Source organism: Leucopleurus acutus (assembly GCF_964270905.1).
Source record: "Leucopleurus acutus genome assembly, chromosome: 10".
NCBI lineage: Eukaryota > Metazoa > Chordata > Mammalia > Artiodactyla > Delphinidae > Leucopleurus > Leucopleurus acutus.
This window is the reverse complement of record NC_139153.1, coordinates 47970660-47992964: the sequence shown is the minus strand read 5'-3', so window position 1 is coordinate 47992964 and position 22305 is coordinate 47970660. Positions and strand designations below refer to the sequence as shown.

At 39.6% G+C, this 22305-nt stretch overlaps 1 protein-coding gene across 2 annotated transcripts; it reads right to left on the bottom strand.

Annotated features, from left to right (window-relative positions):
* Positions 1-2869: 2869 nt before the first annotated feature.
* LOC309967172 (uncharacterized protein) lies at positions 2870-22042 on the bottom strand. 2 transcript variants are annotated; one of them, XM_082847698.1, is made up of 7 exons: positions 21931-22042; positions 19849-19930; positions 15649-16127; positions 14288-14450; positions 13203-13294; positions 12776-12902; positions 2870-6006 (listed from the first exon to the last, which is right to left on the bottom strand). In XM_082847698.1, the coding sequence occupies exons 3-7, from the start codon at positions 16036-16038 to the stop codon at positions 3689-3691; spliced, it is 3090 nt and encodes a 1029-aa protein (XP_082703824.1). In that variant the 5' UTR covers positions 16039-16127; positions 19849-19930; positions 21931-22042; the 3' UTR covers positions 2870-3688. The 2 variants fall into 2 exon arrangements, with proteins under 2 accessions (XP_082703824.1, XP_082703825.1); XM_082847699.1 differs by lacking the exon at positions 19849-19930 and having other exon boundaries at positions 21931-22023.
* Between the last annotated feature and the right edge of the window lie 263 nt (positions 22043-22305).

The window sequence follows — 22305 nt, the reverse complement described above, 5'->3', positions numbered from 1 at the left end:
CCGTGAAACCATCTAATAACCATTTTCAAATTTCCAACTGTCCTAAAATATATATTTCATAATTTTGTTTTTCCAAATCAGTTTCACACACTTTATTTGGTACGGCTTTTCAGTTTTGCTTTTTATTTTGAATTTACAGATTCACAGAAAGTTGCAAAGATAATACCCTTCAACTAGTTTCCCCCAATGGGTACATCTTACATAGTTTAATATTTTAAAAAATCAGGAAATTGATATTGGTACAATGTGTGTGTACACTTTGTCATTTTATCACGTGTAGATTTGTGTAACCACCATCACAATCAAGATACACAACTGTTCCAACACCACCAAGGCCTCCCTAAGTGCTACCCCTCCCTCTTCCCCTGCTCCCTCCCACTATTCCCAACCTCTGGCAACCACTAATCTGTATACTTTCATCTGTATACTTTTGTCATTTTAGAATATTATATAAATCTGGCCATACATTTCAGACTGGATTTTTTTCACTCAGCATAATTCTCTTGGAATACACTTGAGTCACTGCAGGTATCAATAGGACATGCCATTTTATTGCAGAGTAGTATTACATGGTATAGATATACTGCAGTTTGTTTTAACCACCTGTTGAAGGATATTTGTTTTAACCACCAGTCAGATCTTGACTATTACAAATAAAACTGCTTTTAACAGTCACGTACAGGTTTTTTTGTGAACACAAGTTTTCATTTCTCTGGGATAAATGCTCAGGAGTGCAAATACTGGGTATATGGCAAGTGCATGTTTGGTTTTATAGGAAACTGCCAAATTATTCCCCCGAGTGGCTGTAACATTTCTCATTCCTGGCAATATAAAAGATTCCGTTCCTTTGCATCCTTGCCAGCATTTGGTGTTAAAACTTTTTTTAAAAAGCTGATAGCTGTGCAGATTTTTAACTTGCATTTCCCTAATGGCTAATGATGTTGAACGTCTTTTCATATGCCATAAATATCTGTTCATGTCTTTTGCCCATTTTCTAATTGGATCTATTTATTACTGCTGAGTTTTGAGAATTCTTTAGTCTAGATACAAGTGCTGTGTTGCATATATGATTTGCAAATATTTTCTCCTAGTCTGTAATGCTTTTTCATCCTCTTTAAAGAATCTTTTGGAGAGAAAATTATTTTGACGAGGTTCAACTTATCATTTTTTTCCTTTTACGGAGCATGCTTTTGATATGTCTAAGAATTCTTTGCTTAGTCTTAGTTCCTGCTGTGATTTTTATTTTTTGCCTATGGCTATCCAATTGCTGCAGCAACATTTGTTGAAAGGCTATCTCTCCTCTACTGAATTGCTTTTGCACCTGTCAAAAATCCATTGGGCATCTGTGCGTCTATTCCTGGCTCAGTATCTTATGGCTCTTTAGTATCTTTTAAAAACAACCTTCTCCTCCACTTTTTATACCTTTCATTATGGAAAATTTCATACATATACAATAGCAGTACAATGAACTCTCAATATTCACCCAGCATCAACAATTATCACCCCTCCCTTTTTCACCGTATCTTTTTGAAGAATCCAGTTTTCTTTTTTTCTTTTATAGCCGGGCCGCTTGGCTTGGGGGATCTTAGTTCCCCGACCAGAGATCAAACCTGCGCCCTCAGCAGTGAAAGCAAGGAGTCCTAACCACTGGACCGCCAGGGGATTCTCCCAATAGTTTTCTTACACAATATCCCATGTTTTAAACTTGTTTCTCATGGTGTGTTTTATCTTGTTCCTCTGCCTCCTGTATTTCCTGTAAACTGGCAATCAGGTCTAAGAAGCTTGATAAATTCAGGTTATACTTTTGGCTTTATTGCATTACATGCGGAGAGGCACATTATGTGAGTTGTCTCAGTCTTAGCAATGTTACATTTTGTTAAACTGATTAAGAGGTAAATGCCAACTCTCTTCATTGTTAAAGTACATCTTTCCCTGTGTAATTATTACATAATCCGGGGTGATTCTTCTGTATGGACATAAAGCATCTTCATATTCATTACCTCATAACAATTTGGTGAGGTAGATATTCTTCCTTCTGTTTAACAGGTAAGGAAATCGAGGCTCCAAGAAATGAAGGCATTTGCCCAAGGAAGAGTGGCAGAATCTGACTCATAGGGTCTTCAGACTTTTAACCTGGACCCCTTCCAGTTTTCACTCTTGGTCCCTTCAGTCTGAGGAACCAGCCCTCAAGGAACTTTGGGGTTGAATTAATAACACTTATTATAATCAACACACCACTTCAATGCTGCTAGTATTAGAAAACACAATCCTAATAGTAAGGTATTTATACTCCAGTGACAGAACTGGAGTTCTGAGAATTACAACATAAAATTATCAAATAAAGAATATAGGAAGAAATAAATTTACAAATGTACAAAAGGGTACAGACTGAATGAATGATTGGTTCACTGGGAGTAAATGGGCCTGACCACTCAGAGGTGGATTCTGAATTGGTTTAATCAGAGCTTTGAAGGGCTTGGCTCTGTGTAAAAAAAACTTATGTAGTAAGTTGAATGCTGGGACAGAATGTTGTTTCTTAAGTAACAAGCTATTTGTATGTCAATAATGATGAAATGCTGATTAGAATTCAGAATGACAGTAGCACAGATAATCAGCTCAAGGGTTGGGGTTAAGGATTTTTTCCTGTCGACAAGGAAAGCAACATAGGACTGTCCTTCCATTTTGATACTCTATGTCCGCTAGTTTTAAAATCCAAAGGTTGAAAAATAAATTGTTTTTCTTGGCATCATACTAATAGCTGGACATACTATTTAATAAGCCAATATTTTTTCCATTAAAACTAATATATTATCTATTATCTCCCTTAGACATTTAAAAAGCTGTTTTAAAAAGGTCTTTTTAAAGTACAAAATTCCAAAGTTAGCTATCCACCATACTTCCTCTTACTATAAAAATGAATCTTTTGAGGTGCATTGAAGTCCTAATATTAACTTAATGAACAAACATTACATTATGCCATGTTCTAGATTTTGTTCTAGATCATGTTCTTTTATCCAACTTTATTGACAACTAAATTGTTTCATAAAGTACTTTCACATGATCCTTTTACTGAATGCTCACAACAACACTATGAAGTAGGCATTATACCAATATTTGATTGACAGAGAAACTGAGACTTAGAGGCTGACTTAATAACATCACAGAGCTAGTAAAAGAAAGAGCCAGGACCCAAACCTAGCTTTTCTGATTCCAAATCCAGTGTACTTAAGTTGTCGTCAAACAGCAGACTCTTGCCCATCCAACTCCATGTTTGATATGTCTTAATCACACCATCTGTAGAGACTTTCTCTAGCAGTAATACTATCTTTAAAATGTACAATGTATATATACCTTTTCAAAAATGTACACTTTTTAATACCAAGATATTTTTGCTATCATTTACAATGACACCATTACATCTCATAAAACATAACCCAATTTCTTCAGAATCTTTGATCGTTCCAAGGTCCTTTTCTAGGTTCATAACAAATGGTTTGGGACAGAGTATTTAACTAGAATTTGGCTTATGTTTTTGTAGTCTTGAAAGTCTAGATTAACTTTCTTCCTCATGCAACATACTTGTCTATAAAGGGGTGATCATGATTTTTTTTCCTTATAAAAACCATATGCTGCCATTTATCCAACAGTTACTTAAGTAGGCAGGGATTCTATTCCATTTGACACGATACTAGATTTTCTGAATCTCTGTCTTGGACTCATTGGCATTTTGGAGCCAAGGGAATTCCTCCACAGAATGGATTTTTTGTTGAAGATGAAGGTTTGAACTCTGAGAGAATTCTTTTTCAGACTCATCACATTCACAGTTTTTTTCATCTGTATGAATTTTCTGATGTACAGTAAGGTTTTTTCTTTGTCTAAAAACTTTACTACAATCATTACACCCATATGGTTTCTCCCCTGTGTGGATTCTCTGGTGGCCAACTAAATTCCTCTTAGAAGTAAAAGATTTTCTACACTTCTCACACTCATATGGTTTTTCCCCAGTGTGCATTCTCTGATGTACAACAAGGTTTTTATTCTGACTGAAGTCTTTTCCACACTCATTACATTTATAAGGTTTCTCTCCAGTATGGATTCTTTGATGTACCATAAGATTTCTACTAGAGGTAAGGACTTTTCTACATATATGACATTCATAGGTTTTTTCCCCACTGTGAATTCTTTGATGTTCAATAAGATTTCTGTTGTAAGTAAAGCCCTTCCCACACTCATTACATGCATAGGGCTTCTCACCAGTGTGGATTCTCTGATGGGCTATAAGGTTTGAGCGGTAACTGAAGACTTTCCCACAGTCATTACATTTATAAGACTTTTCCCTTGTGTGAATCCTCTGATGGCCAATGAGGCTTTTCTTCAGAATGAAGCATTTGCCACACTCATTACACTCATAGGGTTTCTCACCACTGTGGATTCTCTTATGTTCAATGAGGTTTCTGTTAGAGCTGAAAGCTCTACCACATTCACTGCATTCAAAGGGCTTTTCCCCGGTGTGGATTCTCCGATGTACGAGCAGGCTTGAATTGTAACTGAAAGCCTTCCCACAATCCTCACATTTGTAGGCTTTCTCCTGTGTATGGAGCTTCTGATGGACCATGAAACTCTTGCTCATAATGAAGGTTTTTCCACATTCTCGACATTCATAGGGCTTTTCCCCATTGTGGAGTCTCTCGTGGTCAATGAGGTTTCTGTTAGAACCAAAGACCTTGCCACAGTCTTTACATTCATAGAGATTCTCTCCTGTGTGGAACCTTTGATGTAAAATGAGGCTCTTTTTCAGAATGAAAACTTTCCCACATTCATTACATTCGTAGGGCTTCTCCCCATTGTGGAGTCTCTGATGGTCAAAAAGGTAAGCACTCTGAGTAAAGGCTTTCCCACATTCAGTACATTTATAAGGCTTCTCTCTGCTATGCATCCTCTTATGGTCAATGAGGCTTGACTTAGAAGTGAAAATCTTCCCACATTTTTTACAACCAAAGGTCTTCTTTTCTGTGTGAACTCTCTGGTGTAAGAGGAGGCTTTTGCTTCGAATGAAAACTTTTCCACATTCTTTACATTTATATGGGTTCTCTGTGCTGTGGAGCCGCTGATGGTCAACAAGGTAAGTGGTCTGGGCAAAGGTTTTTCCACATTCGTCACATTTATAGGGTTTTTCCCCAGAGTGGATTCTCTGGTGCAGAATGAGGCTCTTCTTCAGAATGAAAGCTTTCTGACACTTGTTACATTTATAAGGTTCTTCTCCTTTGTGGAGCCTCTGGTGATCAATGAGGTAAGCATTTTGAGAGAAAACTTTGCCACACTCATTACATTTATAAGGTCTCTCTCCAGAATGGCGCCTTAGATGTATAATAAGGCCTGAGTGCCTATAGAAGCCCTTTCCACACTCCTTACATTTATAAGGTTTCTCCCCAGTGTGGATTCTCTGATGGTTTAGAAGGTAAGCACTTTGAGAGAAGGCTTTCCCACATTCATTACATTTATAAGGTTTCTCCCCAGAATGGTTCCGTAAATGCATTAGAAGGCTTGAGCGCTGAATAAAGCCTTTTCCACACTCTTTACATTTATGAGGTTTCTCCCCAGTGTGGATCCTCCGATGGTTTATAAGATGAGAGATTTTATTGAAATGTTTACAACATATATCACATTTATAAAGCTTCTTTCCTTCAGTGCCTATTAAACTTTCAGAAAAAGCTGAATCTGAAGTTAAGCTTTCTCCAAATTCCTTCCACTTTTGGCCTTGTTTTTCTGGTGGAGTCCTTTTCTTCTTTTCTCGTTCACACAGGGAACCTTTCTTCAGTGTATCTCTTTCCCTTGTTTCATTTCCCCACTGACTTGCTAAAACTTGCCATTCATACTCTTCCTCAAAGTCAAGAACCTGGGGAACACTTCCTTGAAGTCTTTTTGATGCTCCTTTCTGAGAATCTGCTCTTTGAGATAGGCTTGACTTTGATGTTACCTCCTCATTCTCAGTCATGGTCTCCCACTCTGGTAAAAGGAATTAAAAATGCAAATATTATCATATCCCTGTGTTAGTAAGAACAAGATCTTCAAATGACTTTAAAACAAGCTAGAAGACAACTTTTATATGCATACAAAAAGGAAAAGATTTTTGTTAAATGAGGGTATAAAGCAGAATGCTAATGACAGAATGTTGTAAATGGATTAACATAAAATTCATTCTGAGATACTTCTAAGCTCTTTGCCTTCAGGAAGCAGATGTAAACATAGAAAGGATTCTGAAAAAACAGATGCAAGGAAGAACCAGAGAAAGAACATGGGATCTTTCATAGGTGGTTCACACCTGAGGCTCAAGAAGTTGGATGGGACAAAAAGAACCATTTGGCTTATAAAGAGCTGTCTTTTTATTTTCTTCTTGCTAGGAAGATGGGAACTCTAAAAGAAAGAAAATATACCTAAAAACTTGGAAGACAATCTTTAATTTGTGAAGTCAAGTGTATAAGCACTTTTTAATTACTTGAAAGCAATTAACCTACAGGGAAAAAAAATCCATGAAAAAGCAATTTAATGCTTAGAATTCTCCTTCCAAAATTGAGAAACAGAATTTTAAAATTCATTTCACAAAAATATCAGGTTTGGTTAGACTCCCTCACTTAATTAAATAAAAAAGAGAAGAAATACAGAACAAAATGAAAAAACAGACATTAAAAACCATGAAAACATCTATAAAATAATGAGGCTAAACTAGTTAACCTCTTTTCTACTCTAACATTCTCAAATATTTTAAAATGTGAAATTATATATATTTTAAATGTTTTGGAAACTTATTTTCACCATCCAAATGTGAGAAAAATTATGAACTAGTTCCCCAAATTATCTAATAAGTAAAATTATGTAAATAATAGTAACATTATCTTCTATTTGAGTATAAAAACACTATTCTCCCTAAATAGAAAAGACATGGGAAAGGAGTGTAACTATTTTACTTTATTATGAACTTCTTTAAGTTTATGAGAGTATGAAAATGGAAAACATCCAATAAATGTTAAAGTGAACTACATTCTTAGATCAGGCCGTCATATCTCATCTCAACTGTCCCTCTCTCTGGAGTTTGGGTAGGACTGCCCATCACACTACACTGCTTCACTTGGCAGTAGGGATGGGCATGTGTCCTAGGCCTATCCAATACCAGTACTCCAGTTTCCTTGTCCACAGTGATTGTATCAAGACTGGTTTCACAATTTAAGCAGGATGCTGGTGGAAAGGAAGGTTCCCTTTCTTTAAGGAAGTAGAAGTGTTTTAAGGAATAGAAGTGTTGCAAGTGGTTAAACTGAGATGGAAAATCGTTAAGAAATGAGCAACTTTTATATACACAGTAGCTAATTAGCTGGTTAAATGATCTGAAATTTTAGTATAGAAATCAGACTATGTATGGGTCTATTGAGCTTTAAGGGACTTGGGAGAAAAATATGAGAATGAGAGAGGAAGCTGGTTACCTTCTGCAATCTTTGGTGAAGCCTGCAAGAAAAAGACAGGGTTCCCTACCTCCAATACTGCCCACTCCTCTAATCCATGTCCACTCCATTGCTAATTATCTTTCCAATAAGTATATTTGATCATGTCACTCACCTGCTCAAAACAAATAACCCTTCACTGCTTATAGGATAAAGCACAAATGACTAGAACAGCCCAAGAGTTGCCTTCACCCTATATCTGCCTATTTTTCTGGCTTCACTTCTTGTTAGTACCCTTTATGCCTGGAGACTCTAGGCAAGGAAAACTACGTAGAGATGCCCAAACATGTCATGTTTTTGCTTGCTTCTCTATCACTGCCCTTGCCCCTTTCTCTTCCCAAATTGCTCTTCCTCGTCCCAATTTGCTACCTGCCCAAACCTACAGCCTTAAAAACTAAGTACAAAAGTCACCCCTGCCCCCGGAATTACCACTGATCTTACAGAAATAAAAAAAGGATTATAAAGGAATACCATGAATGATTCTGTGCCAATAAATTGAACAACTTAAGATGAAATGGCTAAAATCATAGAAAGACACAAACCACTAAAACTGACTCAAGACATAGAAAATCTGAATAGTTCTATAATAAGTAAAGAAATTAAATCAGTAACCAAAAAACTACCCACAAAGAAAACCCCAGGCCCAGACTGTATCACTGCTGAATTCTACCAAACATTAAAAGAATACCAATTCTTCACAAACTCTTCCAATAAATAGGAAAGGTGGGAACACTTTCCAACTCATTCTATGAGACCAGTATTACCTAGATACCAAAACCAGGCAAAGATATGACAAAAAAAGAGAAAACTACAAACATATCTTACGAATACAGACATAAGAATCCCCAACAAAGTATTAGCTAACTGAATCCAGCAACATATAAAAAAGAATTATACACTATGACCAAGTGGGACTTTTCACAGGAATGCAAATGCTGATATAACATCAGATAATCAATTAATGTAATATACCATATCAACTGTATAAGGGACAAAACTCACATAATCATCTCACAGATACAGAAAAAGTGTTTGGCAAAATCCAAAACTCCTTCATGATAAGAACACTCAACAAAGTAGGAATAGAAGGGAACTTCCTCAACCTAATACAGGACACCTACAAAAAATTTAAAGCTAACATCATACTTAATGGTGAATGATTGAATGCTTTCCCTCTAGGAGCAGGAACAAGAAAAGGATGTCTGCTCCTGCCACTTCTATGCAACAGTACTGGAGGTTCTAGCCAGGTCAATGGGGCAAAAGAAAGAAATAAAAGGCACCCAGATTGGAAAGGAAGACATAAAACTATCTCTATTCACAAAATTTGTATATAGAAAATCCTAAAGAATCTACCAAAAAACTATCAGAACTAAGTACGTTCAGCAAGGTTGTAGGATAAATATCAATATACAAAAATCAGTGGTATTTCTGTACATTAGCACTGAACAATCAAAAAACAGGAAATTAAGAAATAATAGCAACCAGAAATTCCCTGGTTGTCCAGTTAGGACTTGGCGCTTTCACTGCCAGGGCCCAGGTTCAATCCCTGGTTGGGAACTAAGATCCTGCAAGCCACACGGTGCAGCCAAAAAAAAGAGACCAATATTCCAAAAGTTAAATGGGCAAAGAACAGTACGAGGTAGTTCATAACATATGAAAAGATACTCAACCTGACTAGTAATGAGGGTGCTCATGAAACCAAATTGAAACAGCAATGAGATTTCATTTTTTCACCCTCTGTAAATCCTTTCCTAAACCATCCACCCCCCCACCCTCCCAGTTCTTCCATCTAACCAAGCTCCTACGTGCTCCCGCACTCATGCATACTTTTATTATATAACATTTGTCACACTGTATTGTAATTATTTGTGTAAATGTCTTTTACTCCAACTTGAATGTACTTTATGGCAGGGGCTAAGTTTGATGTGGGAGATACTTAATATTTCTTGAATAATAACCTTCAACTCCTATTCCAATCTCTTAAATGAACATATACAAGTCTTTTACATATTGAAGAAGTATGTGCAAGCTATCTGGGAGTCTGCTTTTCTACCAGCTTATCAATGCACAGAAACTGAGTGCACAAAACTGTCAAATATGATAGTGTCATAGTCTACCCCCAGGTCAAAACACCATGGGTTGTGTAGTACTTTCTCTGTCTGGGGGAATTTGGTCGTGCCCAACTTTTAAACATTATAAATCCTTCACGGGGACTAGATTCTTTAGACACATTACTTATTTTCCCTCTTTCTGAACCATTTCCTTAAGGTAGCCTCCTCAAGTCAGAATTACTAGGTCAAAGAGCATAAACACCTTGGTATCTGTTTGCCCAAAGCCCTAACAGCATTGCAGTTAGAGCATATCTTACGTATTAAAGTTGATTCAAACTTCTCTTCCCTTAAAGAGTTGGAATAAGTAAGGAATTACATTTTATTCTTAGTTTTTAAATTTAACTCCAAATTTAACTCCTAGACCCATATGGAATTTATTTTGGCTTACAGCGTGAGGTATGGATCCATGGTGAGTGTTTTTCATAAAATTAATCAATTAACCCATAAAGCATGTTTTAAAATTCTTCAAAGAAAAGATGAATTATTGAGTAAATAGCATTAGAACTACTGAAGGCCACTTGGGTTAAAAAAAAAAAAAGCAAACATACAAACTGGATTCCTATGTCATTCTGTATATCAAGATAAACTTTAGATGGACTAAAGCTTAAATGTAAAAACGAAACAATGAAAATGTCTGAAGAAAATACAGGTGATTTTAAAACTAATAATTTTATGGAGAAGGAGACCACAAAGGAAAATATTGCTGTTTGACTACATGAAAGATTTTCTAAGACTTAAAAAATAATGGTAATAATAATACCACTGAAAGGCAAACAAATGGGAAAATGTGCAACATGTGACAAAGGGTTAGCAGTTCTAATAAATAAAAGAAATATGTAGAAAAAATATGAATAAGCAGAAAATGACCAATAAACATGATAACACTAATAATCAAAGAAATGAAAGAAAAATAAACAAAAGATAGTATCCTTCAGCTAGCTAGCAAAGTTTTAAAACAGTGACCAGGGCTTCCCTGGTGGTGCAGTGGTTAAGAGTCCGCCTGCCAATACAGGGCACACGGGTTCAAGCCCTGGTCTCAGAAGATCCCACAAGCCGCAGAGCAACTGGGCCCATGCGCTATAACTGAGCCTGCGCTCTGAAGCCCGTGAGCCACAGCTAGTGAAGCCCGTGTGCCTAGAGTCCATGCTCTGCAACGGGAAAGGCCACTGCAATGAGAGACCCGCGCACCTCAATGAAGAGTAGCCTCTGCTCGCTGCAACTAGAGAAAGCCCGTGTGCAGCAACAAAGACCCAACGCAGCCAAAACAAAATTAAAAAAAAAAAAACAAAACAAAACAGTGACCAAATCATAAGCACATACAGGGGAAATGGGCCCTCTTGTACTCTTTTTGTAGAAGTGTAAATTGGTACATCATTGATAGAAAGCAGTTTGGGAATATGTATCAAAATATAAAATCTACAAAATGTTTGACCACCACACCATAGCTGAGATGCTAAAAGACATATTCTCATATATGTAAAAATATATAGTATAAATTACTATGAACAATAAAAAATTTACTAAGGTTGCTGGGTACAAAATTAACATACAAAAATTAAATATTTTTATGTATGCAAACAATGATCAATTAGAAAACATCAGAAGTTTCCTATTTCAAAGAATCAATGTAACCAGAATATGTAAGATCCACCTGAATGCAATTTTAAAACAGGCCTGAAACAGACAAAGGCAGTATGAACAAATGGAACTATATGTAATGTTCTTGAATAGAAATTCAGTATCATAAAGCTGTCAATGTAAAGCATGATACTCAGACAATGAAATACAAAGCTACTTCCTTCATGGCCTTTCCTAATCCCCAGGAACTGGTACTGGTTGTTTTGTCTTCTTCATTTCCATCTCAAGAGGCTTACGTCACTCTATTACCAATTATTTTACTCTGCCTTGTTTATTCTTTTTATGTTCATCTCCCAAATCATGCTACTTAAGGGCAGAATCACGTCATTTCCATAGTTGCCATTACATGGTAGGTGTTTAATGTTTGTTGGAAACATAAATGGCAAACAGTTTTTAAAAAAATACTCTTGTTATTAATCAAAGAAATCCACTAGAGAATAAAGATATTATAACTTAAAAAATTATATTAACAATAATTTAAAAGAATGGGACTACTCAGCAGCAATGAAGGCAGAGCCAAAGGAGTGGTTCTTACGTACAGCTGGTAAGAGCAGAGAGGGCTGAGATCACTATGGAAAGCAGTCTGGCAGTATGAAGCAAGAGCCTTAAAACAATTCAAACACTTAGGCCTAGTAATTCTACTTCTAAAAAATAATGAGAAATTAAAAAAACAAAAACAGGGGCTTCTCTGGTGGCGCAGCGGTTGAGAGTCCACCTGCCAATGCAGGGGATACGCGTTCGTGCTCCGGTCTGGGAGGATCCCACATGCCGCGGAGCGGCTGGGCCTGTGAGCCATGGCCGCTGAGCCTGCGCGACCGGAGCCTGTGCTCCGCAACGGGAGAGGCCACAACAATGAGAGGCCCGCGTACCACACACACACACAAAAAAAACCTTAGGCATAGAGATAGATTATTATTATGGTAATTATTTAAAATAAAGAAATGGCTAACTAAATTATGACACAAATTACGCAGCCAATACAGATAATTGTTGCAAAGAATTTGTGATAATATGAGAGTGAGGTGACTGCAAAGAACGCAAGCTATAAAACTGTATATATTCATAAATACACACTCTCAAAACAATGTAAAAAACCTCAAACACACAAAAAAAGCCAGAAAGGTAATATATCAAAATTTTGATAGTAGCTGTTTGCAAATAGTGGATTAAAAAAATTTTTTTTCTCCTAATATTCTGTGTTTTCCAAAATAAGTATGCTATACTATGTTCATAACCAGAAAAACAAACAAAAGCTGGGACTTTCCTGGTGGTCCAGTGGTTAAGAATCTGCACTTCCACTGTAGGGGGAAGAAAAAAAGAAAAGAAAAACAAACAAAAGCTGATGAAGTTGTGGGGGAGGGAGACGCAACAGGGAAGAGATATGGGGATATATGTATATGTATAACTGATTCACTTTGTTATAAAGCAGAAACTAACACACCATTGTAAAGCAATTATACTCCAATAAAAACGTTAAAAAAAAAAAAAGCTGATGAAGTAAAGGTAAGAATTATGGAAAGAAAGTGTCCTTACCTAAGGAAGTCACATTTCCATAATTCTCCAGCATCACATCCCAGTACAAAGCCCTCTGAATTGGGCCCAGACATGCCCATTCCTCTGAAGTGAAGCATACTGATACCTCCTCAAACATCACCAATTCCTGAAATAACAGGTATGTGTGAGATTATCCATGCCCAGGAAGCTCCCCTACTGAAAGGTCCCTTTCACTTATGGGGAAGACAGGTTGTGAGGGCATGAGGTGGGCAAGGGATACCAGGAAGACATAGGAGACCCCACATGAAGTCTGCCTTCCAATAGCATCGACCTTGATTTAGAGATGGGAGCTGACTGGACACCCAAGCACAAGGATGAGAGATACTCCAACCACAATTAGGATACTTCAGCCACAATGAGATAGTGCAGATAGGATCTTAGGAAGAAAAGAGGATGCAAATCTTACCTGGGGCTGGGCTGTCAGGAGCATGAGAGCCATTAATTGATTTCTTGGGTTCTCTTCCTGGGAAAGGGCAGAAGCTTCAGGAGCAGGAGAATCTGAAGGAGAAAAAGCTGCATATGAGATAACTGTTGTTCCTGCCCACTACTCCAAGTCCAATATCTTTATCTTCTATAAACAAGGAATTCAAAAAGACACAGAGCTCCCAGAACTAGGCAACGATGGCTATAAAATGACCTACAAATATTTTCTGACCCCCACGTGCAGGGCTGGAAGAGCACAAAGAATAGCAATAAGAATGGATAAAGGGGGACTTCCCTGGTGGCACAGTGGATAAGACTCCGTGTTCCCAATGCAGGGGGCCCGGGTTCGATCCCTGGTCAGGGAACTAGATCCCACATGCATGCCACAATTAAGAGTTCACATGCCACAACTAAGGAGCTGGGGAGTCTCAACTAAGGAGCCCCACGAGCCACAACTAAGGAACCCGCGAGCCGCAAATAAGACCCAGCGTAACCAAATTAAAAAAAAAAATTTTAATTAAAAAAAAAGAAAGGGCTTCCCTGGTGGTGCAGTGGTTAAGAATCTGCCTGCCAATGCAGGAGACATGGGTTTGCGCCCTGGTCCCGGAAGATCACACCTGCCACAGAGCAACTAAACTCGTGTGCCACAACTACTGAGCCTGCGCTCTAGAGTCTGTGAGCCACAACTACTGAGTCCACGTGCTGCTACTACTGAAGCCCATGTGCCTAGAGCCCGTGCTCCAACAAGAGAAGCCACCACAATGAGAAGGCCACGCACCGTAATGAAGAATAGCCCAGCTCGCCGCAACTAGAGAAAGCCCGCGCACAGCAACAAAGACCCAACGCAGCCAAAAATAAGTAAATGAAATAAATAAATTAAAAAAAAAAAAAAAAAGAATGGATAAAGGGTCAGAGGGACCCAGGAAAGGATAAGAGGGAGAACAGGAAAGAGCTTGGTACCATAAGGGGTTCATATAAGGGCAGGAGAGGAAGCAACTATCTGGGAGTAGGGAGATGAGCCACAGTAAGAGTCCTGAGAAAAGTCCAAAGTCATAGCCAGTAAGTTACCATGTTGAGGATCTTGGAGCAAGTTGAACACCACTGGGTCAGTAAGAGGATTTGAGCGAATTTCAGCTGATATGTGGCTGCCAGTGGGTGCATGAGGAAGTGCTATTCCTGGAGTGCTCAGACCCTCCTGGAGACTGTCCTGATCCTGGACAAGGACTGGAACCTGGGAACAAGCAGAACAAAATAAGCTGACTCTTCTTGTACCTCCAGAAAATGGACTCACCTAACATGGACCTCTTTCTGCCCGTAATCTAGAACTGTGAGATGAGAGTGACCCACCTCAAATATGGAGCATCAAAACAGCAGTAAAGCTTTGCCTTGACAACAATGGAGCTGCCCTCTAGCCCCACTCATGGTACTGGTGACCTCTCCCAGAGGAGACTGAACACAACGGTGGAAACAGAAGCCAGACCTGGGTGTGGGTTAAGGAGGGAATGGGAAGTAACAAGCAATTAAGAGCTTCAGACCTCGTTTTAGATTACACCTGGGTTCAATACACTCTTCTACTTATTTACCCCTTTACTTATCCCTTCCTGCTCCAATAGAAGGAACACTAGAAGTCTAGACATTTGCTTTTGTTGCTAACTAGATGTCTCACCTAAGACAATGTAGTGAACCTTTTCCTGCCTCCATTTTCTTATCTCTCAAATGAGAAAGATGGATTAGTGATTAGTACTGAAATATGTAGCTCTAAATTCTTCATTTTTATGATTTAAACAAATAAGCCCATCCTTGGTATCACTTCCAAGTTATATTCCAGACTTCTTATATAGATATGTTTCTACTGGGCTCCAGATTGACAGAAAGAGATCTGACACATACTAGAAACTATATCAAGATCCCAATTTAATAGCCAAGGGTATAAAATCTTATCAGAGGCAAATATCTCAACCCAATCCCTTGGCTCACAGAATCCCCAGTAGGGGAAAACATGGGGAGGTCTTGCCAGATCTAGAAAGCTTCATTCATGCTTTCCCACTGCCTTTTATACTTCAGGCTTACAACATCACTCCAAACATACTTATACAAACAATACATATGTTTCTGTTTAGAGGAACACTTACAAATATTACGTTCTTCAGATTCTTGAACCAAACTCAGCATTAGCAAGCATCACCCAAGGAGGCAAAGTAGAGTCAATGCCTTGTGTTGATTCTGAATTGGCCCGAAGACCCCAATCATAAATCCATTTCTCTCAAAATACATTCTGTGGTCTGAACAGCTCATGAACCTGTTTTAATTAGCATTAGGGTTGCTATTGTGTTATTGTTAATGAAAATCACAGCATCATCCTCTATCCCCTGTGTCCTGGGCCTACTCCCTCCTTCCACCTCAAACTCTTCCCCCTTCCCCCTTCTCACTTTTAGTGCTGGTCCATCGAGGTCTTTCTGCAGCTCCTCTACCAGGGCCACTGCCTCCTCACCACTCCCGGGGCGATGGATCTGCACCCAGGTCCGTATCTCTCCGGGCAGGATGCTCAGGAACTGCTCCAACACCAGCAGCTCAAGGATCTGTGCCTTGGTGCGTGCTTCTGGCCTCAGCCACCGGCGACAGAGCTCCCGGAGCCGGCTCAGTGCCTCCTGGGGTCCAGATGTCTCATGGTAACGTAACTGTCTAAAGTGCAGGTGGGAGGTCTCCCAAACAGAGGAGCTGCTCCCTTGGAAGCTGGTTCCCCACTTCCAGGTATCATCCTTCCCTTTAACAAGGCCCTCTTGTCTCAGAGCACTGTGGGCCCAATTTTCTCTTGTCATTGTTGTTATTTAAGAAAGGCTCCTCTCTAGGTCCCCTCAATCCTTGCTTGCCTTCTTCCTTAGAGCTTGGAGAACATCATCTATAAGACCTCAAGAAATCATTGTTAAAGTTAACCCAGAGAAACAATCAGGTTTTCCAGACCCCAGTTAGCTCTCACTAATGAAGAAACCTCCCTGAATGCAAAGTTCTAGATTCTGGGCCATGCCTCCTCTAACAGAGAAGCCCGGGCCCAAGGCTCTAGGGACACTAATACGCATGTTACCCAGACCATTGCTGATATCAAAAACATGAAATTCCTTTGGTCTTTTTTTTTTTGGCCACGTGGCATGTGGGATCTTAGTTCCCCGACCAGGGATCCAAGCCGCGCTCCCTGCATTAGAAGCACGGAGTCTTAACCACTGGACGGCCAGGGAAGTCCCTCCTTTGGTCTTTATTCACAGTTTTTCTCTTCCACCTAATTACAATAAATCCTTTATCCACCATTCTAACAATGGGCATCCTGGCTACTCCTGTGTGACCTTGAACAAGTTACCTCACTTCTAAGTCTCAGTTTGGTAACCTGTAAAATAGGGGCAACAACAATTCCTATCTTATGGGCTTGTTGTAAGAAATTGATGTGAAATACATTTCAGGTTTTTGAATAGTGCCTGGTATATGGATTCAAATATTAATCATTATCTTTCTGCAACTAGCACCCTTTCCTATGTTCTTAGGCTTCTGCTTTCTAGAAATAGTGCGTTTTTTAGAAATAATATGTCTCTTTCTTATTACAAAATGGAAAATCTGTAAAACCAGAAAACACATACAAAACCAAAGAACAATCACTGCTGTTGTTCTGGACTACATTCTTCCAGTCCTTTCTCCAACGGGCAATTTGGATCACAAAACTGGATCCAACTGTACTGCTCCATAATTTCACACACATTGTGTTGTAAACACAATATCAAATATTCTTCATCATTATTTTCAAGAGTACATCAGCCCATGGGACTTTCCTGGTGGTGCAGTGGTTAAGAATCCGCCTGCCAATGCAGGGGATATGGGTTTGAGCCCTGGTCCGGGAAGATCCCACATGCCGTGGAGCAGCTAAGCCCGTGTGCCACAACTACTGAGCCCGTGTGCCACAACCACCGAAGCCTGCGTGCCTAGAGCCCGTGCTCCACAACAAAGGGAGGCCACCGCAGTGAGAGGCCTGTGCACCGCCGGGAGTAGTGGCCCCCACTCACTGCAGGTAGAGAAAGCCCGTGTGCAGCAACGAGGACCCAGTGCAGCCAAAAATAAATAAATTTATTTAAAAAAAAAGAATATATCAGCCCATTCATACTTTAGTCCTCTGTTGTTAGACGTTTAGATTTATATTTTTTTCCTATTACAAATTCAGCTGCAATGACCATCTTTGTTAATGAATTTTTGGTTACATTTCTGCTTACTTCTTCAGGAAAATTTCCCAGAAAAGAAACTGTTTGGCTGAAAGGTACAAATAGTTTAAACTTTTAAGGTTGTAATAGTTACATTACTATCAGTAACATATAAGAGTGCCTCATTAATTTTATTTAACACATGGACCCTTAAAATTCATGCTTATAATGGAGCAGAGGAGGCCAAAATATAAACATAATCTCAATATAATGTGTGAGTACAATTAACAGGAGGACATATAAGCACAGTAAGAATTCATGAACGTAATTTTGGGTTGGGCTGTAAAGAAAAAAAGACCACTGGAGTATTAGGAAAGCCATTCCAGGAATAAAGAAACTGTAATTTCAAAAGCAAGGGAGAGACAGCACATATAGCTCTGTTAAAAAGATTCTTTGCAAATCAGAGAAGGAAGTAAACTTTGAGGTAATTTTGTAGAATTAGAGTGAAGAGGTAAACAGAAGCCAATTCTAAAGGCTACTGAGAGGCAGCCAGAGGCATCCCAAGTAGCCAGAGTGGCACTGTCAAGCTCCTTCCACAGGAATTACACTCAGCATTTCAGCACCAAGCCACTGTAGATTTAACCTGTGTCTGTGAGCATCTGTGCTTTATCTATTTTTACTTTGTGCATCTGTTAGCAAGACGTGTCCTAAGGGAACTGCTTCTTTGCTTTACATCATTTCAGCTTATGAAAGGTTTCATAAGAATACTCTACTTTCAGGGACTTCCCTGGTGGTGCAGTGGATAAGACTCCATGCTCCCAATGCAGGGGGCACAGGTTTGATCCCTGGTCAGGGAACTAGATCCCACATGCGTGCTGCTACTAAGAGTTTGCATGCCACAACTAAGGAACCTGTTTGCCGCAACTAAGGAGCCCACAGGCCGCAACTAAGGAGCCTGCCTGCCGCAACTAAGACCTGGCGCAACCTAAATTAACAAAACAAAACAAAAACAACCCTACTTTCAGACATTAGGGGAAACCTGTAGTCTAAACAAATAATTAAAGTTCTAAATTAAGTAGTAGTAGGGATAGAACAATTGAGAAAAACTGAGCAGTTCTTTGGTAACTGATCTGGGGTGATGGAAAGGAATTTAAAAAAAGGATTTCTATCCCATGTTCACAGATAGGAAGACTCAATATTGTCAACATTTCAGTGCTTCTCAACTTCATCTATAGATTCAATGCAACTCCAATCAAAATCTCAGTAAGCTATTTTGTGGATATTGACAAACTGATTCTAAAGTTCACATGGAGAGGCAAAAGACCCAGAATAACTAACACAATATTGAAGAAGAAGAAGAACAAAGTTGAGGGACTGACACTACCCACATCAAAACTTTCTAAAAAGCTACCGTGATGAAGTCAGCATGGTACTGGCAAAATTGTAGACAAATCAATGGGACAGAATAGAGAGTCCAGAAATAGACCCACATGAATAGTCAACTGATCTCTGAGAGAGAGTCAAGGTAATAAAATGGAGCAAATATAGTCTTTTTTGGCAAATGGTGCCGGTACAATTGGACATTCACATGCAAAAAATGAATCTAGACACAGACTTTACATCTTTCACAAAAATTAACTCAAAATGGATCAAAGACCTAAATGTAATATGCAACACTATAAAATTCCTGGAAGATAACCTAGGAGAAAACCTAGATGATCTTGGGTATGGTGATAGCTTTCTAGATACACACAAAAGGCACGATCCTTGAATGAAATAATAAACTAGACTTCATCAAAATTAAAAAATTCTGCTCTGCAAAAGGCAATGTCAAGAATGAGAAGACAGGGCTTCCCTGGTGGCACAGTGGTTGAGAGTCCGCCTGCCGATGCAGGGTACATGGGTTCGTGCCCCAGTCCGGGAAGATCCCATATGCCGCGGAGCGGCAGGGCCTGTGAGCCATGGCCACTGAGCCTGCGCATCCGGAGCCTGTGCTCCGCAACAGGAGAGGCCACAGCACTGAGAGGCCCGCGTACCGCAAAAAAAAAAAAAAAAAAAAAAAGAATGAGAAGACAAATACTTCCAAAAGACACATACTATTATCCTTCCTTTGTATATTTTATACAAAGAACTCTTAAAACTTAACAATAAGAAAACAAACAACTCAATTAATATATGGCCCAAGGGGGAATTCCCTGGTGATCCAGTGGTTAGGACTCAGAGCTTGCACTGCCAGGGGTCTGGGTTCAATCCCTGGTCAGGGAACTAAAATATCACAAGCTGTGTGACAAGGGAAAAAAAAAAAAAAAGGTTAAGATAAAATGACTCAAAGACCTAAACAAATACCTCACCAAAGAAGATATACATATTTCAAATAACTGCACGAAAATATGCTCCACATCATATGTCATCAGGGAAATGAAAGTTAAAACAATGAGATACCTTACGTACCTATTAGAATGGCCAAAATCCAGAACACTGGCAACACCAAATGCTGGTGAAGATGTGGAGCAACAGGAACTCTCATTCATTGCTGGTGGGAATGTAAAATGGTACAGCCACTATGGAAGACAGTTTGGCAGTATCTTACAAAACTAAACATAATCCTACCATAAATTCTAGCAATTGTGCTCCTTGGTATTCATCCAAAGAAACTGAAGACAAACATCCACACGAAAACCTGCACATGGATGTTTACAGCAGCTTTATTCGTAACTGTCAACACCTAGAATCAACCAAGATGTCCTTCAATAGGTGAATGAATAAACTGTGGTACATCCAGACAATGGAATATTATTCAGTGCTAAAAAGAAGCTATTACGCCATGAAAAGATACAAAGGAAGCTTAAATATGGACTACCCAGTGAAAGACGCTAATTTGAAAATCTAATATACTGTACAATTCCAACTATATGACATTCTGGAAAAGGCAAAACTATGGAGACAGTAAAATGATCAGTGGTTGCCAAGGGTTGGAGAAGGAAGGGATGAGCAGGCAGAACACAGAGGATTTTTAGGGCAGTGAAACCATGCTATATACTAATATGGTGGATACATTATACAAATCATTATAAAACTGTCCAAACCCATAGAATATATAAACACAGAGAGTGAGCCTTTATGTAACCTATGGACTTTGGGTGATTAAAATGTGTCTGATACAGGTTCACCAACTGCAACAAAAGGTACCACTCTGGTGGGGGATTTTTTTTTTTTTTTGGATTGAAGTATAGTTATTACACAATGTTGCATTAATTTGTGCTGTACAGCAAAGTGATTCAGTTATACATAAATATACTCTTTTTATATTCTTTCCCATTATGGTTTAGCACATGATATTGAATATAGTTCCCTGTGCTACACAGGAAGACCTTGCTGTTTATCCATTCTATAAATACTAGCTTGCATCTGCTAATCCCAAACTCCCACTCCATCCCTCCAGTGGTGGGGGATGTTGATATGGGGGGACGCTATGCAAGAGAGGGGGCAGGGAGTATATGGGAAATTTCTGTATTTTCTGCTTAATTTTCCTGTGAATGTAAAACTGCTCTAAAAAATAAAGTCTGTAAGTAAATAAAACCCGGGGCGGGACGAGAAGGATTTCTAAATAATTTTCTACAGTAAATTATCAGAATTCTATTTACTCTTACTTTGCAGATAGATACAAATAACAAATCCTTAAACATACATTTTGTTTGCTTCTCACAAAAGGTTTGTGAGCCACACGTTAAAAAGAACAAAAGAAGCCTCAAAGGAACTAAGTGATTCACTCAAGGCCACTCAGTTATGGGAGCAAATTCTGAACTCAGGGATTCTAACTCCAAAAGTCCAAAATAACTGCATCTAAGAAAAGACTTCTGAAACCCAAACAACTATTCTAAAGCAATGGTTTAGAATAATAATGACAACAATTCATTATAAAGCTTTAATCTGGTAAGCGGTAAAACGAAAATAACCATACGTAGTCACTCGCAGGTTGGCAATGACCTTTCTTGCAAAAGACGGCGTTTACGCTGAGTTTACCATCTTAGTGCTTAATGTGAAAATACATTCTCTAAAGCAATGGTGGTACGGCTTGTCTAAGTTTGCTTCTTAATTACCATTATATTACAAAATTAAAAGATGAGAACCGGTCCATACCTCAAAGGGAAAAAAAAAAAAGCCCCCGTTAGTCTGGGAGCCCCTGCTCCAGGGAGTCTCAAGCTGTTTCTCAGCATCAGTCTCAGAGAAGATGGGAAAAGAGCAGAAAAGCCTGAGCTGGGGAACCTGACTACTGAGGGCGGTGTTCTCAAAGGGGCAGCACATTCTACTAACTCGAGGGCCGGTCCACAGACACTCAGACTCAGGGGCTCTGTCTTCAATACCTTCCCCAAGCCGCAGCCAAGGCGTCCACCTCAACAGGGAGCGGAGGGACCGCCCTGGGGGTAAGGGCCGGTGAGGGGTCGGCGAAGGCTGCGCTGCCCTGGCGAGCTCAAGCCGCACCCCGGGCCGCCCTCCCCGCGTGCCAACCTGACCCGAGCCCACCCCGCTCACCGGGGGCTCCCGCAGCGGCTCCGGCCTTGGGGACCGCCGCCTCGGCGCCGGGACGCCGGGAGATGACACGGGAACTGGACGCCACAGCACCTGAGGCCCCAAATAATGGCTGGCCCGCGGATACCGCGATTTCCGGTCGCTCACCCCACCTCCCAGTGCCGGCTCTCTAGGAAGCCATAGCTCTATGGTTCCTAGTTTTTCCCGGTGAAGGCGAAGAAAAGCGGAGCTGCTGGACCCTTGGGTCTTCATTCCTCCCAACCAAAGAGTAGGCGTAGCTGTGTTCCGGAACACAAGGATCAGCGGTGAATCACACGGTTCAGGCCCTCAGGACGCTTGTTGTCTCCTGAAGGAACGGAACCTTTTTGTTTTAATTTG